At 40.4% G+C, this 15,247-nt stretch overlaps 1 protein-coding gene across 1 annotated transcript in view; it reads left to right on the forward strand.

Moving 5' to 3' along the window:
• SLIT3 (slit guidance ligand 3) overlaps positions 1-15,247 on the forward strand; it is an 818,102-nt gene that overhangs the window by 147,201 nt on the left and 655,654 nt on the right. The window contains exon 5 of the mRNA XM_069102723.1: positions 7,670-7,741. Within this exon, the coding sequence (XP_068958824.1) occupies positions 7,670-7,741 (72 nt within the window). The remainder of the gene's footprint in view (positions 1-7,669; positions 7,742-15,247) is intronic.

Consider the following 15,247-nt stretch of genomic DNA (forward strand, 5'->3'; position numbering starts at 1 on the left):
TGTGGTGCTGAGTATCTGAGCCCGGATTTGATCCAGGTCATCCCGACACTGGAGCCAGTGCTCTTACTAGCTGAGCCACCTGGCCGCCCCTAAGCAATCGGGGTTAAGTAACTTGCTTAAGGTTACACGGCCAGGTGTTTCTGGGTGGGTAATAAGTGTCTGAGCCCGGATTCGATCCCCAGGTCATCCCGACACTGGAGCCGGTGCTCTTACTCGCTGTGCTACCTGGCCGCCCCCCAATATGACTTTTTAAAAAATGATTTTTCTCATCCGTAGTTTTCCTCTTCAGCCTCAGTTCTATCCACTGTGCCACTTAATTGCTTAGAGATACATAGGCAGGTTTTTGTCCTCCCCTTTCTTTTTGGTTTAAAATCCTTTTGATTAGATTTGCAAGGTTCCAAGAGAGCACATTTTCATTGACTCTCATGAGGTGCACTCCATCCCTGAACAAGAGCTTGTCATCCTAACATTATAAGTTGTGGGACAGGGAAACAAATCCTGTTCTCAAACACAATCCTAACCAACTCTTCACATATTTCAAACATAGCTTCCTCTTCAGAATCCCTTTGATCAGCTTCAGTGATGAAAATACCACCTGTTCTCTTAAAGTCTTTAGTTCCTTTCCCCAAATTTCATAATCCTCAGCAATACTTTTTATATTCCTTCTTATAGTATGGTGGCCATGTGAATTGCCAGAAGTGGATAGAAATCATTTGCTTTGACAAGTCTTGGGAAGTTTTATGTCACATCCTAGATTCATGACTTTAGAAAAGAGCAGATCATTGTGTTGTTCATTTCAAGTCAGTAAACAGATACCTCACTAAAACAGATACCTCCCCTTAAAAGGATTTAGCAACCACAACCAATCATCTCTTTTTCTTACTGTTACTGGATGACTTCTCACCCTACAGCATGTGGAGCCCCCCTCACTCTTCAGAGAACGAATCAGGATTTGTTCCTCAGCCACACATTTATTACTTAGCTCCAAGTGTTCAGGGGTCCTTCTTCGCTTTCCCCTCTGTCACATTCCATTACCCTCCCAACTCCAGACATAAGTCAAGATTCTCCTCTGCTTCCTCAGATAAATTTTCTCCTTTATTTTAACATTGAAGCCCTTCCTATAGAATACTTCATTCTCCATGATAGCTGGGAGTTTGGAGAAGTAGACTTTGAGTCAGTTTATATTCCCCTTTAAGAGAAAGACAGACCTGAACTTTGTGCATGGAAGAGAATCATGTGACCATCACAGAATTGAATTTAAAACATTGTATATTTGGTGCAATTATAAAAATCTCCTGGCTCTCTGTACTTTGAGAAACCAGAATATCAGCCCTTTGTCATTCTTGTTAGTAGGTTCCCTTTCTCTCTCTCTTCCCCTCCCCCCCCCCATAGTTGCCTAGGGACAAGGAAAGAAGTGGATCTTCATCATCTCCCTATCACCTTAGTAATTTAACAAGCGAACTCAGCATCCTTTTATTTTACCAACTTTCCTCTCCTGAATTTTCTTGCCATACTTCCCTAATTTTACTCCTCTATTCCTGTCCATCTTTTCCCTCCTCCTCCTCCTTTTCCCTCTTCTCAGATTCTTCTTTCTAGGTCCATTCCCACCTTCTTGATGTCTTCTTCTTCTTCCTTCTAACAACAGCAGCAGTAATAACGACAGCATTTATATAATGGTCTGCAAAGTGCTTTACAAATATCACCTTATTTTATCCTGGGAGGTAGGTACTATGATTTTCATCCTTATTTTACAAATGAGGAAACTGAGGCAGACAGAGGTTAAGTGGCTTGCTTGCATCCATCCATGCATACATCATCTAGTCAGTATCTGAGGATTGGTTTGAATTCAAGTCTTCATGACTCCTCTTTTTGTTTTTTAGCTTGAATCCTTTTCATAGGATTCATAAAGTTGGAAAGAACTTTAGAGGCCATTTTGCCCAAATCCCTCATTTTACTGATGAAAATAATTTGTCTAAGGTTACCCAGAGTGAATGATGCACCTGTGTAAACAGAGTCAGGATTTGAATGCAGGGTTTTTTTTGTTTTTGTTTTTTGTCTGTTTGCTTTTTGGAGGGCAATTGGGGTTAAGTGACTTGTCCAAAGTCACATGGCTAATAAGTGTGTCAAGTGTTTGAGATCTGGTTTGAACTCAGGTCCTCCTGACTCCAGGGCTGGTGCTCTATTCACTGTACCACCTAGCCACTCCTGAATGCAGGTTTTTAAACTCCAAATCCAGTTGTCTTTCCATGGCACTATGCTTTTGTTTCAGCTTGATTCATTTTCCTCCTTCTCTTCGAATTCTCCAAAAATCCCCATCCTTGAATCTTGATCTTCAGCCTTCTTTAAAATTCCAAAACCTTTCCAATGGCTTTCAGAGATCTTGTCCTCCACTTCCTTTTTGGCTTATAAGAACCATTTTGAGTCTTAGACCTGTCCTTCCCTCACTTTCTTTGAACTCCAGTCTTATGGGACAATTGTTGGAATTGATGAAATATTCTCCGAGTCTTATTCCAGGTCTAAAATTCTGTAGTTCTTGATACTTCTCAAGTGTAAAATAGGAAAAGGCAAGTCCTGCTTTAGCTTGGTACTAACATTCATTTGAGCTAGAATAGTACTAATTTTGTCTATGCCTTCTTTAGGACTTCACAAAGTCTGTTTTATAGACTGGAGTATCTTTTCCTATATGTGTGCCTTAAGTCTCCCTTCAATCTGAGGCCCTTGACCTTTTTGCATGTGTCATGAACCCCAACTTGGAAGTCTGATAAAACCTTTGGAGCCCTTTACATAATGATGTTTATAAATCCATAGAGTAAAATACATAAGATTATAAAAGAAACCAGAGGAAAGTGAAAATAAAGATGGAATTTTTCCCTTTCACATTCATGGGTCCCTTGAAATTTATCCATGGGTCCCTTGAGCATCTGTGGGCCCCAAATTAAGAACCCCTGACCTAAAGATATATAAAGAACAGATTTAAATTTATAAGAATAAGAATCATTCACCATTTATTAAATAGTTAAAGAAAAGGCAGTTTTCTAAGATAGAAATCCAAACTATAGCAAAATGAATAAAAAATGATCCAAATCACTAAAAATTAGAGAAATGCAAATTAAAGCAACTCTTGAAATTTCCACCTCAGATCCATCTGACTAGCAAAGTTGATGGAATAGGAAAATTATAAGTCTTCAAGGGACTGTGGGAGAATGAACACGTTATTATACTATTGTTGGAGTTATGAATGGGTGAAATCATCCTGAAAAGCAATTAAGAATTATTCCCCCAAAGTCACCCCATCATTCGACATATAGCCCACAGAGAACAAAAGAAGAGGAAAAGGTCCTTTGGAGTGTAAAAAATACTTGTAGCATCTCTTGGTAATGGACAAGAGTGGATGTTAATGGTTATCACCTCCGGAATGGTTAAACCGTGTGTAGGGATTTCATGGAATACTATTGTATCCTAAGAAATTTTGAAATGAGAGAAGCCTGGGAAGACTTCAGTGAACTGATACTGACTGAATTGAGCATAACCAGAAGAATAATTTATAACATCATCATTGTAAAAAAAGATTTTTTTTTAAAGATTTAAGAACTGGGGCGGCTAGGTGGTGCAGTGAGAAGAACACCGGCCCTGGAGTCAGGAGGACCTGACTTCAAATCCAGCCTCAGACACTTAACACAAAAAATAGCCATGTGACCTTGGGCAGTTCACTTAACCTCAACTGCCCTTCAAAAAGCAAAAAAAAAAAAATTAAAAACTTTGCCCAACACAGTGACCAACTAATACCAGAGGACTAATGATGAAGCAAGCTACTCACCTCCTATCAGAGGCATGGGCCTAATGTGAAGAATAAGCCATGCAGTTTTGGACATGGTTATTGTGGGAATTAATTTTTGCTAGGCTATGCTTATTTGTTGCAAAGGTTTTATTTTTCTTCTATTTTCTTTTATTCATGATGAGGGAAATGTGAAGGGGAACAATACTTGACAGTTGAAAAAATAAATTAAAAAAAAAGAACCTCTTATTTAGATGGATAGTTAAGTACTTTGATAGTGCAGACCGTACCTTCTTTCTAAGGAGAAATCCAAACATTTCCTCAACAATGCCCATCAAAGTGCTTTTGCATATAATGAATGCTCAATACATGCTTGATTGATTGATTTACAGTAGTATTCTGAGGTAGAATAACCCTCACAAGTACCTAAGAGATGAGAGAAACTCCCTGATTTTTCTCTAAGGTCATGAATGCCCCTCTATTCTTAGCTTCTCACCTGGGACAGAGGCAACAAATCTTGTCCTCTCCAGAATTGAGGCTACTTTTAACCAGTTCCCAGGGGAGCTGAACTGAATGGGCATAATGCAGTTGTCCTATACAGATTAGATTATGTTTTCCCTTCTCTCTCCATGCTTCTTGGGCACTCAAAGCAAGCATCAAACACACAACTTCCCTACTTTCTCACTTGAAACTGCAGGATGCATTCGGGGGGAGGCTGGCAGCACTCCCATGGTGTTTGGAAGATTCAGTGCTCTTCTCAGCCAGCATGCTGAGAGTTGGGGGATGGAGGGGATGAAACAGAGAGACACAGAGAGAGGAGAGGCAGGGAGCCAGAGATAAAAACCAGACACCTTCTGGAAGAGATTCTTGAAAGTGTTGCAGACCCAAGATGGGAGCCACATGACCTGGCTGTGTCTATAAACATTTCTTGGCAGAGAAAGGCCCCAGTTCATGCCTAGCTAGACTCTAACCTAGAGTTTGCCTCTTCTTTCATCATCTACAAGCCTGATTTGGAGATATCCCAGAGGAAAAGCTAACCATCTTGTAAATAATTGAGTAGCCACCAGCACAGGTAGACTTAGGCATTTGTCTGGGACCCTAATGCTGAAAGCAGTGAACTCATAAGAAAAAGGAACTCACATTGTCTTTCAGAGTAATCTGTGTACCCTGTTATAACTTAATAAGTAATATAAGATTTTAAAAATTGATGTGAATACCAGTATCATTCATTGTAAGGGCTACTCATTGGACACATTATAGATTAACATGTCTTGTGGGGTTGAGCAGTGTTCCATGGTGGATAGAGAGATGGTCTTGAATTCAGAAAGAAGTGAATTTTAGTCCTACCTGTGACATATACTGGTTTAAACTCCTAGTGCTTTAAGCAATAGAATCACATATCTGGGCAAAAAAAGTAATTAATTGAAATGAGTTTCAGACAAATAAGCAACTGTTATGACTAGGGATAGAGGGTGGTCCAGGCAGTGTTGTATTGTTCTGGGAATGTTATTGACATTAGTGAGTATGGGACAGGTATTTATGAAAAGCGGTTTTCATTTTTTAAACCATTGATGATGTCAAACTCAAACCTAAAGGGTAGGAGATAGATATTCTGTACATCAGGATACCTGTAAGCTTCATATTGACTTACATTAAAAATGTAATGTTAGTTTTGTTTTATACTATTTTTTATTTTGATAAATATTTCCCAATTACACCTTAATAAGGTACACTCAGTAGTGTTGCACACAGCATTTTTGACACCTCCGTTTTAAACTCTTGTGTTTACAGAATACAGATATTTAGAGTCCGAAGGGACCTTATCAGTCATTCACTCCAGTTCATATGTAAAAGAAATCTCAATCTAAAATACCCCAACAAGGAAGGAGTCCTCAGTCTAACATATCCAACAATTATCTTTGAGTCTCTCCTTGAAGACCTCCAAGGAGGGAAAGACTACCAGCTCCTGTGGCAGCCCAGTCTTCATTGTTAGGAAAGTCTTCCCCAACATCAAGCCCAAACTGACCTCTTGGCAACTTCCTCCCATTACTTTTGGTTCTGCCATCTGGAATCAAACAGAACCAGTCTATTCCTGTTTCCACAAGTACTTGAAGGAAGCTATCATATTATCCTGAGTCCTCTTTTCCAAACTGAATATGCCCAGTATTTCCCATTAGTCCTCATATAACATGGACCCAAGACCCTTCACCATCTTCTTTGCCTTTATCTGGGAACTCTCCAGTTTATCAATGTTACTTTTAAATTAATGCCACCTAGAAATGATCATGCTTTTCTAGCTATGGTCCAATCAGGGCAGAGGAATTATCACTTCCCTATTTGTTTATGTTTTTCTTGCTTTTTGGAGGACAATTGGGGTTAAGTGACTTGCCTGAAGTCACACAGCTAGTACGTATGTCAAGTGTCTGAGGCCTCATTTGAACTCAGGTCCTCCTGACTCCAGGGCCAGTGCTCTATTCTTAGCCACCCCCACTTCCCTATTTTAATTTTTTTTTTTGCTTTTTGGAGGGCAATTGAATTGGGGCTAAGTAACTTACCCAAGGTTACACAGCTATTTTTTTGTGTGTGGGTGTTAAGTGTCGGAAGCTCAAACCGAACTTGGGTCCTCCTGACTCCAGGGCCAGCACTTTACTCACTGCGCCGCCTAGCCTCCCCCACCCACTTCCCTATTTTTAGAAGCTACATCTCTTAATAAAACCCAAGATTTCATTAGTTCTAGGTTAAAGTCTAGCTGTGGCAAGGACTGGGGTCATCGTTATTCATAGTTAATGTAATTTACATTACATTGCATTAATGTATAATGGGGTTCTTGGATATGGGAAGTCACCAATTAAATCTTCTTAAACATCACTTTCATCATGATGAGCAATGATGGTAGACTTCTCCATGGCCTACAGGATAGCATCACTTTTGTTCTTGCTAAACATTCAAGACCCTCCAAAATCAGAACTTCAAGTGTCTTTCCAACCTTATGTCCAGATATTCTACCATCATCATTAGTAGAAGAACTCACATTTTACAATGCCTTTGTGAGGCTGATAGTGTGTCATCATCACTACCCCTTTCTAAATGAAGAAACAAAAACTTTCTGCTTTAGCTAAGGAAGTCTTCTAAATGTTGCCCAAACTGCCTTCCATCAGCCTTCAAGACTCAGCCCAAGTCCATGAAGACTTCTTAGATTACTCCAGCACACAGAGATAGTTCAGTCTGTTGAATGAATGTCCTGTCTATTGTTGGTTACATTTAAGTTATTACAGGATCTAGAACTAGAAGGAATCTTAGTGAATATCTGAGTTAACTCCATCACTTTATAGATGAGAAAACCAGACCTAGAGATGCTAAGGGACTTCTCCCTGTTCATGCAGATACCAAAGTTCACATACTAACACAAGACTTCAGACTGCAAATCCAGTGGTCTTTTTCACTACACCATGCTATCTCCTTCATTCAACACTGATGATATGTTTCAAAACCAACCACAGACACTTGTGTGACCCTGGGCAAGACCCTGTTTGCTTCATTTTCCTCATCTGTAAAATGAACTGGAGAAGGAAATGGCAAAATATTCCAGTGTCCAAGAAAACCCCAAATGGGGTCATGAAGAATCAGATATAGCTGAAATGAGTGAACAGCAGCAACAATATACCACTTTATGTTGCCATTTATCTTTTTTAATATTTGTGTCATTTCTCCCATCTTTGGGTATGATGACTTTGTCATTTTTTACAGGGCCTAGATTGGGACGAGGCACATAGAAATGACTTGCTAATTTCTTTCATTATTGATTGATATTGGATCTATGGCTGTACAAGATTCCCTGTGTGTGAACCTTTCCTTAATGGTTATTTATATTCTGTATTTATTTTTTATCTTTAGGCGTTTGAACAAGAATAAACTACAAGTTCTCCCAGAACTGCTTTTCCAGAACACCTTGAAGTTAACCAGATTGTAAGTAGAGTTTGATTCCTGATATACAGTCTGTGCTTTTATTTACTGTGGCTGGTGTGGATAATGTATTTGCCATCATGTTGGTAGTCTCTTGTGCCATGTGATACTTGGCAGTGGATCTGTTGAATAGAAAAGTCAGACCGATGTTCAGTGAGGTGTTGCCAGTTGAAGGAAATGGAACTAGAGAGAAAATAAAGAAACCATCACTCTTTACTTGTCTTTGCTTCCCTCAGAGCTTAAGAGCTTCAAGAGGCCAGTGGTGATAATTTGTTTGTGATGGTGGGCTGCTTCTTGCTAAGGGAGAGTGGGGGGGGGGTGTTAAGGGAGGTGGAGCTTCCAGAAAGACCCAGATGTCCGCAAAGAAATGTCTCATGTTTATGGGATTTGCTTTCAGTTAGTTAACAAAAAAGTGCTGGTTATGAAGAGCTCTTGCTTTGAACACAACATTCTGACTAGAGCCTGTATTCACATACAGTCATTCTGGTGAGAACAGTGCCTGCCATTTGCAGAATAAATGGGGCATGGACTGTGTTTTCTGTATCTCCTAGTCGCAGAATACGCTGTTGAGAGGATGTTTCTGCAAGAACGGGCGAGCCAGCTAGTCATTTTTTCCCCTACCAGAAATGATCAGTTACAGCGACATCTGGGCACATTCATTCAATATGAATTATTTTGAACAGGGAGACTGGTTGTAATTGGAGATGAAATATGATTTCTGAGGTAGTAGGGCTGAGCACATACATGATGGGTGCTCAGTCAATGCTTAGTGATGATGGCCAATAGATTCTGTGATTCTGGTATAGATTCTCCTAGTGATTTCTTTCATTGATCACAGGGCAGAACTGACTAGAGCATGACTTAGCCGTTCTGTGGACTTTTCAGCAGGAGCTGCATGCAGATAAATTTTATTCTGGGGTTTTTCTATTAGTAGTACAGCAAATGGTCTGTTATATAAGCCTTGCTGGTGAAAGCGTACCATTACCATAGGGAGAGCGAAAAGTTGTGAGATCCATATACATTTCCAATTGTGTTTAATATGTACTTGTGCAATAAAATTACACATGAAGGAATGGACATAAATTAATCTTCCTTGGGAAACATAAAAATACATGACAACATCTTATATTTAGGAGCCAAATCAATGTTACAGAAATACATATATGCCTTATTACGTACACATGCACATACACAAACACACTTTAAGAGGTTTGCTGCCAATCCACCAACATGAAAGCACTGGATGGGGACCTGAATTGGACAGAGGCATTCTTCTAGAGACACCTGCATCTTGTCAGGCACTCCTGTGGTGTTCTCTGCACCAAGGTGCTCTGTCTTCTCTGTCAACACCTTCTTACTGGATATGGGACATCCTTGTGGTCTTCTACTCAGGAACTACCTGCACAGCTGGTTTGACATGAGGGTGAATGCACACTCCCCCCTCCCCATGCTATTTGAACACACATGTGAGTCCACCCTGCTTGAGTTTCTAACTCAGCTGGAAAAACTGAGTTAAGAGCAGAGCCAGGAAAACAGCGTAAGCTGACCCTGGTTTCCACCTCATCTCTCCGGTATATCCATTTCCTTAAATTATTTCCACACAAGAGCCTGGTTTCTCAGCTCAGGATTACATGGCACTTGTTTATCCTGCTTTTATACAATTAGGGAAGATTATATGCTATTTATTTTGTGATTTTATTATTGGCTTTTCAGTAAAGGGGATCTGTCTGGTTTTTGCTGCCCAGGTTGACCCAGTAGTTTATAGGATTACAGAGCTCTTAGGGGTCACTTAGCCCAACCCTCTCCTTTGGCAGATGAGGAAACCAAGACCAAAGGAGGTTAAATGAATTGCCTATTGTCACACAGATGGTAAGTGACAGATTGGGATTTGAACCCAGTTTCTCTGGGGCTCATTCTCCTGGCATCATGCTGGTTCTGATTTGTGTGATGATAATCTGTGGTCAGATTTTCACATTTAAGAAACCCTCAAGTGCGTGTGTAAAATTGCTAACTCTTACTTAAATGGTCCTCTTATCTAAGACCAGAAGTGGGTTCTCAGTTTGTCTTACTCATCATCCTGTGAGGCTTTCCTGGTACGGGAGTAAGCAGAGAGGCTATTTGAAGTTCTGCCATCAGGTCCCTAAAGTACAGCACCCCCCCCCAATCTTCCCCAAATCAATCCTTGGCTCCCTGCTTGACGAGAAGAGGACCAAGATTTCAGTCAGCACTGAGGCAAACTGCTGCCAAATATCTGCTGCAAGCCTTGTGTTGAGTACGGATGAGGCAGAGGACATCATTCCCCGCCATGTGTCTGACCGAGAGCCTGAGTGTATCTGAGCACATCCCCCGCTTCAGTCTTCAAAAAAAGAGGAAATCCCCCTCAATGGACAGAGCTCTGAGCTTCAGTGAAGTCAAGATCATTAAGATAATGAAGTTCCACAAAGTATGATCCACAGTGAATCCCCCTCTTTCCTAAAGAATTAAATTATGTCCGTGTCTGAAGATTGACTGATGAACTATGGTTACAGGGTGAGCATGGACAGTCCCTGTTACACTGAATGGGATGTTTTAAGCACAGTAGAACCTTGCCCTAGCTAGTCGTTGCTGCGCATGCTTCAGTGGAAAAATGTCATGTCTCATACATTTTTGGACATGGCCAATGTATAAATTTTTTTTTGCTTGACTATGCATTTTGGTTACAAGGTATTTTTTTTTAAGTGGTAGATAGTGGAAGGTAGTGGGAGGGAGAGAAAAATGCTTGTTAATTGAAAAAAAAACTAGTAACCAACAGGAAAGTGAACTCTATTTGGATCTGTCAAGGCTTTCATCCTCACTGAAACCACCCCTAACAGCTCTAGCCTTCACTGATGTCTCCTTTTTCCCAAGTCTCTTAGCCTTTCTAGCCACATGTCACACTTTTTCTCCCGACCTCTACACTCAGCTGCTGTGGACTGCCCTCTATCCCTCCCTGCCCACCACACCTTGTGCTCACTGGCTTCTTGGCCCTTTACTCTCATGCCCTCTACTGTCTTCCTCCCTGTAGCCACCCCGAGTCTGTACTTCAGAACAACAACTCAGTTGTCACATCCATCAAGGGCCCTTCCCCTGTCCATAACAAACTTCCCCATTCAGACTTTCCATTGTTTTGCAACTCTCTGATGCACTTTTGATGGAACATTGTGCATTATTTTTATCTGTGTCGCATCTTCCCACTACATGGGGAAGCACCAGAAAGAAGAAAAAGTGTCTTATCTAAACTTAGTATCTTCCCCATCCCCAAACCCAGCCAGCCCCATCCCTCCCAGGCCTACCACAGTGCCCTTCAAGACAGCAGTTACTTAATAAATCTTGTCAATAGATTGTTGACTTCCACCGAATTCCTCTTGCTCTTAAGCTCTACAAATGAAACTTGCCACTTGATTGTAACTTATTGTCTAGTTCCTCGTTTTTTTAAACTGGAAGAGACCAGAGAGAGAAACAGAGAGACAGAAGAGAGACACAGAGGGAGGGAAGGGGTGGGGGGAGAGTTCTTTGAGTCATAGTTTTGGAACCAGAAGGGATCTTAGAGGCTAGCTAGTCTAAACCCTTCATTTTACAGATGAAAGTGACCTATCCAGGGCCAAAGAACTAATTGGTATTAGAGGTGAGATCTGGACCTAAGTCTTCCTGATTCCAAGTCCAGCATTCTGTCCACTATGCTCCTAGAAAATTATAAGGGTCTCAAGGGTAGGACTGTATCTCCTCCTCACACAGTCAAGTCAACGGGCATTTACTAAGTTCTCGCTGTGTGTCAGACACTGTGCTGAGCACTGGGTTTACAAGAGAAGCAGAAACACTGATGATCCCTGCCTTCAAGGGGCTGACCATCTAGTGGGGGAAGACAGCACATAGAAAGCTGAAAAGTCAGGGCTGGAGGTGAAGGTACCCATCTTCAAGTCGTGGTAGAGAAAGTCCTGTAGAAAATCAGGAGTGTACCTTGGAGAGGGATGGGCTTTCTCCTTAAAATGAAGGTTCTAGGAGAAACCAGATGATAGGAGCAGAGAGTATTTCCTCTTAAAAAAAAAATATATATATATATATATATATATATATATTTACTTATTTTATTGACTCCCAATGGCATGTAAAAATATTTAACATTCCTTATTAAAAATTTTAAATCACAAATTCTCTCCCTCTTCCAGCCCCTCCCATACCCCTTGAGAAGGCAAGCAATATGATATCAATTATACATGTGAAATCATGCAAAACTTATTCCCATATTAGCCATATTACAAAAGAAAACATACCTTCCCCCAAAACCAAGAAAAGTTAAAAAAGTAGGCTTCAGTCTTGACTCTGAATTCATCATTTCTCTCTCTGGAAGTGGTTAGCATTTTTCACCGTGGGTCCTTTGGAATTGTGTTGGATCATTGTCTTGATCAGAGTTAGCTAAGTCTTTCACAGTTGTTCATCTTTGTAGTATTGCTACCATGTACAGTGTTCTTCTGTTTCTACTCAGTTCACTTTGCATCAGTTAATATAAGTCTTCCCAGATTTGTTTGTTTTTTTAAACAATGTTGCTCATCAGTTCTTATAGCACAATTGTATTCTATCACAATCATATGGCATAACTTGTTTGGCCATTCCCTAATTGATGGGCATCTCTCAAATTCCAATTCTTTGCCACCACAAAATCCAATTCTTTGCTACCACAAAAGAGTACTTCCAACATAAAAAATGGTACTTTAGTAGAAGGAGCTTCCAGAATGAAGAGATTTTTCTATGGCATGGTAGACAATGTCCTGTGGAAAGTCAGAAGTACAGCCTGGAGAGAAATGAAGACAGCACTGAGTGGAGCCATAAATAGGTCAGGGCATCTGGGCATCAAAATTTGAAGTATGCAAACAAAATTAATACATGCATTCCTTCTATAACATGGAAGCCTAAACAGCAACTCCTTCTATTAAACTGAATTTTTCTTAATTACCATTTTATTTTCATATTGTAAATTGCAAAGGCAATTTGATGGCACCTTTCCTATTGCTTGGTCCAGGCATGATTCATGATACTTGCCCCAGGGTCCAAAATTGCTCATGCTGGCTCTTATGTTAGGCATACAATGGTGGTTACCAAGTACTTGATGTCTAATTGGCCCACACCTGTGCAGGGTATATGTTGGACATTGTAGGCTGTTATAGCCTCATTTCAGCAGCTGGTAAAGGATCTATTTCCCCAAAGTGCTGAGACCAGGAGGAAGGAAGCACCTGCTACCCAGGCTTCATGAGGTAGGAGAAAGATCGCTGGGGCAGAAATCAGATGACCATCTACTTTTTGTGAAATTCTGCTCTATGGCAAATAGTTAAAGGGTAGCCAGTGGCTCCTAAGTGACCTGCTAGCTGTCCTAGAACTTTCAACACAGACACCTTATCAAGTGCTCCCTTGATAACTATAGTCTGTTAGTCAGCCCATTGCTATAAGTTTAATTTTTTTTAAGAGAGAGAAGGGGCTGGCCAGCTCACTGCACAGTGCCTTTTCAGCTAATTAGCCCCATCATCTTGAATTCATTGGGAAAAGATCTCTGGAATATGAGTCAGGGTCAGGAGTTTGCCACTAACCACGTGTAGTCTCTTTCAAAAGTCATTTCACTTCTTGAGGCATCACTGATAAAATGATAGGATTGAATGAGATGATCCTGAATGAATATATGAATGGATGGATGCATGTATGCATAAATGAATGAATGAGAAGACATTTTTTGAGTACTTACTATGTGCCAGGCACTGTGCTGAAATCTGAGGATACAGATACCAGAAAACAGGACAGTTCCAGACCTCAAAGTGGCATCATGAACCCAAGGCAAAGTCAGACAAAGTGAGACTCACAGGTCAGAACCCAGAATCACAGAGGGAGGGCCTTTACTTCTGTATAGAAGTAGAGGCTAGAGTTCGGAAAACATAGTGTGACTCTTTGGAGAGTTTGGGATGAGTCCCTTCAGGATATTCTCTTTCTGGAAAGTGTGGCACTTCTCCTCTCTCCAACCAGGAACTCATATCTGGGCTCAAAACTGGGAGACAGGTTTTTTATAGTTCTCTAGTATGTGCAGGTCTCTATGAATAGGTTTTTTCCAGCTCTAAAATGTTACCATTTTTTGCATGTAGTCTTGGTCTTCTATTAAAATGTAGTTTAAGGCATGGACAAAGACTTTTGATTATTTAGGGCTTAATTGGTTAATATCTCTGAAGATTCCTTAGACAATATTAGGTAAGGTGGAAACAGTGCTTTAACAGCCCCTAAAATTCAGTGAAGTAAAGAACATTGGAGAGAAAATAGTTCATAGGGTTGGTCTGTGCATGTGTTAATAGTTTGACTTCTTAGTAAGGAAGCTATATAGGCACCTAGTGTCCTAATAACCCAGCTGTCTTCGAGTTGGTTCCAAAGAGTCCATTAAATATTTAGTAATTGTTTAGCAATTGTAGATGAATAATCACTAATGCTAATGTCAGAAGGTAAAAGTCCATTTATTCGTAAATCCTTGTTATGGTCTTTGATGGCCTTAAAGATGTCAGTAGAGTAAAAAAAAAAACCACCTTTTCTTTGGGTCGATGGAATTTTGAGGAATTACGAAGGTAAAATGTAGGCAGCTGAAAGCAATGCTCAGAATAACCACCAGGTTTAGCTCCAGGGTTACTGTGGCCTTTATCTTTGCAAACCACATTTCCCATTGAAAAAATTATAGGCCATTACCTTCAAGTTCCAGGGAAACTTCACATTAGTGTATTATTTGGCTTAGTTCTAAGAGGGAATGACCCTCTCTTATTCTAATCTTTTTTTTAATTTTTATTTTTTTAGTACTTCGAGTGTCCCTTTGTGGCCTTCTTAGGCCTTTCTTTAAATTTCTGAACTTAACTTGAAGATAGTTGGACATGCAATAAATGTTTCCATAGAGCTTACAGTACTGTAAGACAAATGTGAAAACTCAGCAGGGAAAACAATTACATGTCATAATTTTTCATGATCGTTGCTGTCCAATGCGGGATGATGATGGGGGTGATGTGGAGTTAACCTCCTGAAGTAGTTAGACTCTGTGGAAGAGACGGGGGCACCTGCACTTATGGTCTTGGAATTCAGGGAAGCATAGGAGGGTTTCACCCTGTCCTGCTGTTATCCGGCCATGCTGGGTCAATGGCTGGCACGCTGGAAACTATTGTAGGTCATATTTACTGCCTTGTAGAGATTGGGGAATATTTACCAAAGTTATAGTTTTTGTTGCTGTTGTTTAGTTGTTTTCATTCATGTCTGATTCTTTGTGACCCTATTTGAGGTTTTCTTGGTAGAGATACTGGAGTGGGTTTGCCATTTCCTTCTCCAGCTCATTTTATAGATGAGGAAACTGAGGCAATCAGGGTGAATTGACTTGCCCAAGGTCACACAGATAGTTTAAGTGTCTGAAGCCAAATTTGAACTCAGGAAGACTCCAGGCCCAGGCTCTCTATCCACTGTACCCCTAGTTGCCCCAGTTTTTTTTTT

Source organism: Petaurus breviceps, unplaced genomic scaffold (genome assembly GCF_028583685.1).
Source record: "Petaurus breviceps papuanus isolate PSGF00001 unplaced genomic scaffold, PetGlider_PUasm1.0 551, whole genome shotgun sequence".
Taxonomy (NCBI): domain Eukaryota; kingdom Metazoa; phylum Chordata; class Mammalia; order Diprotodontia; family Petauridae; genus Petaurus; species Petaurus breviceps.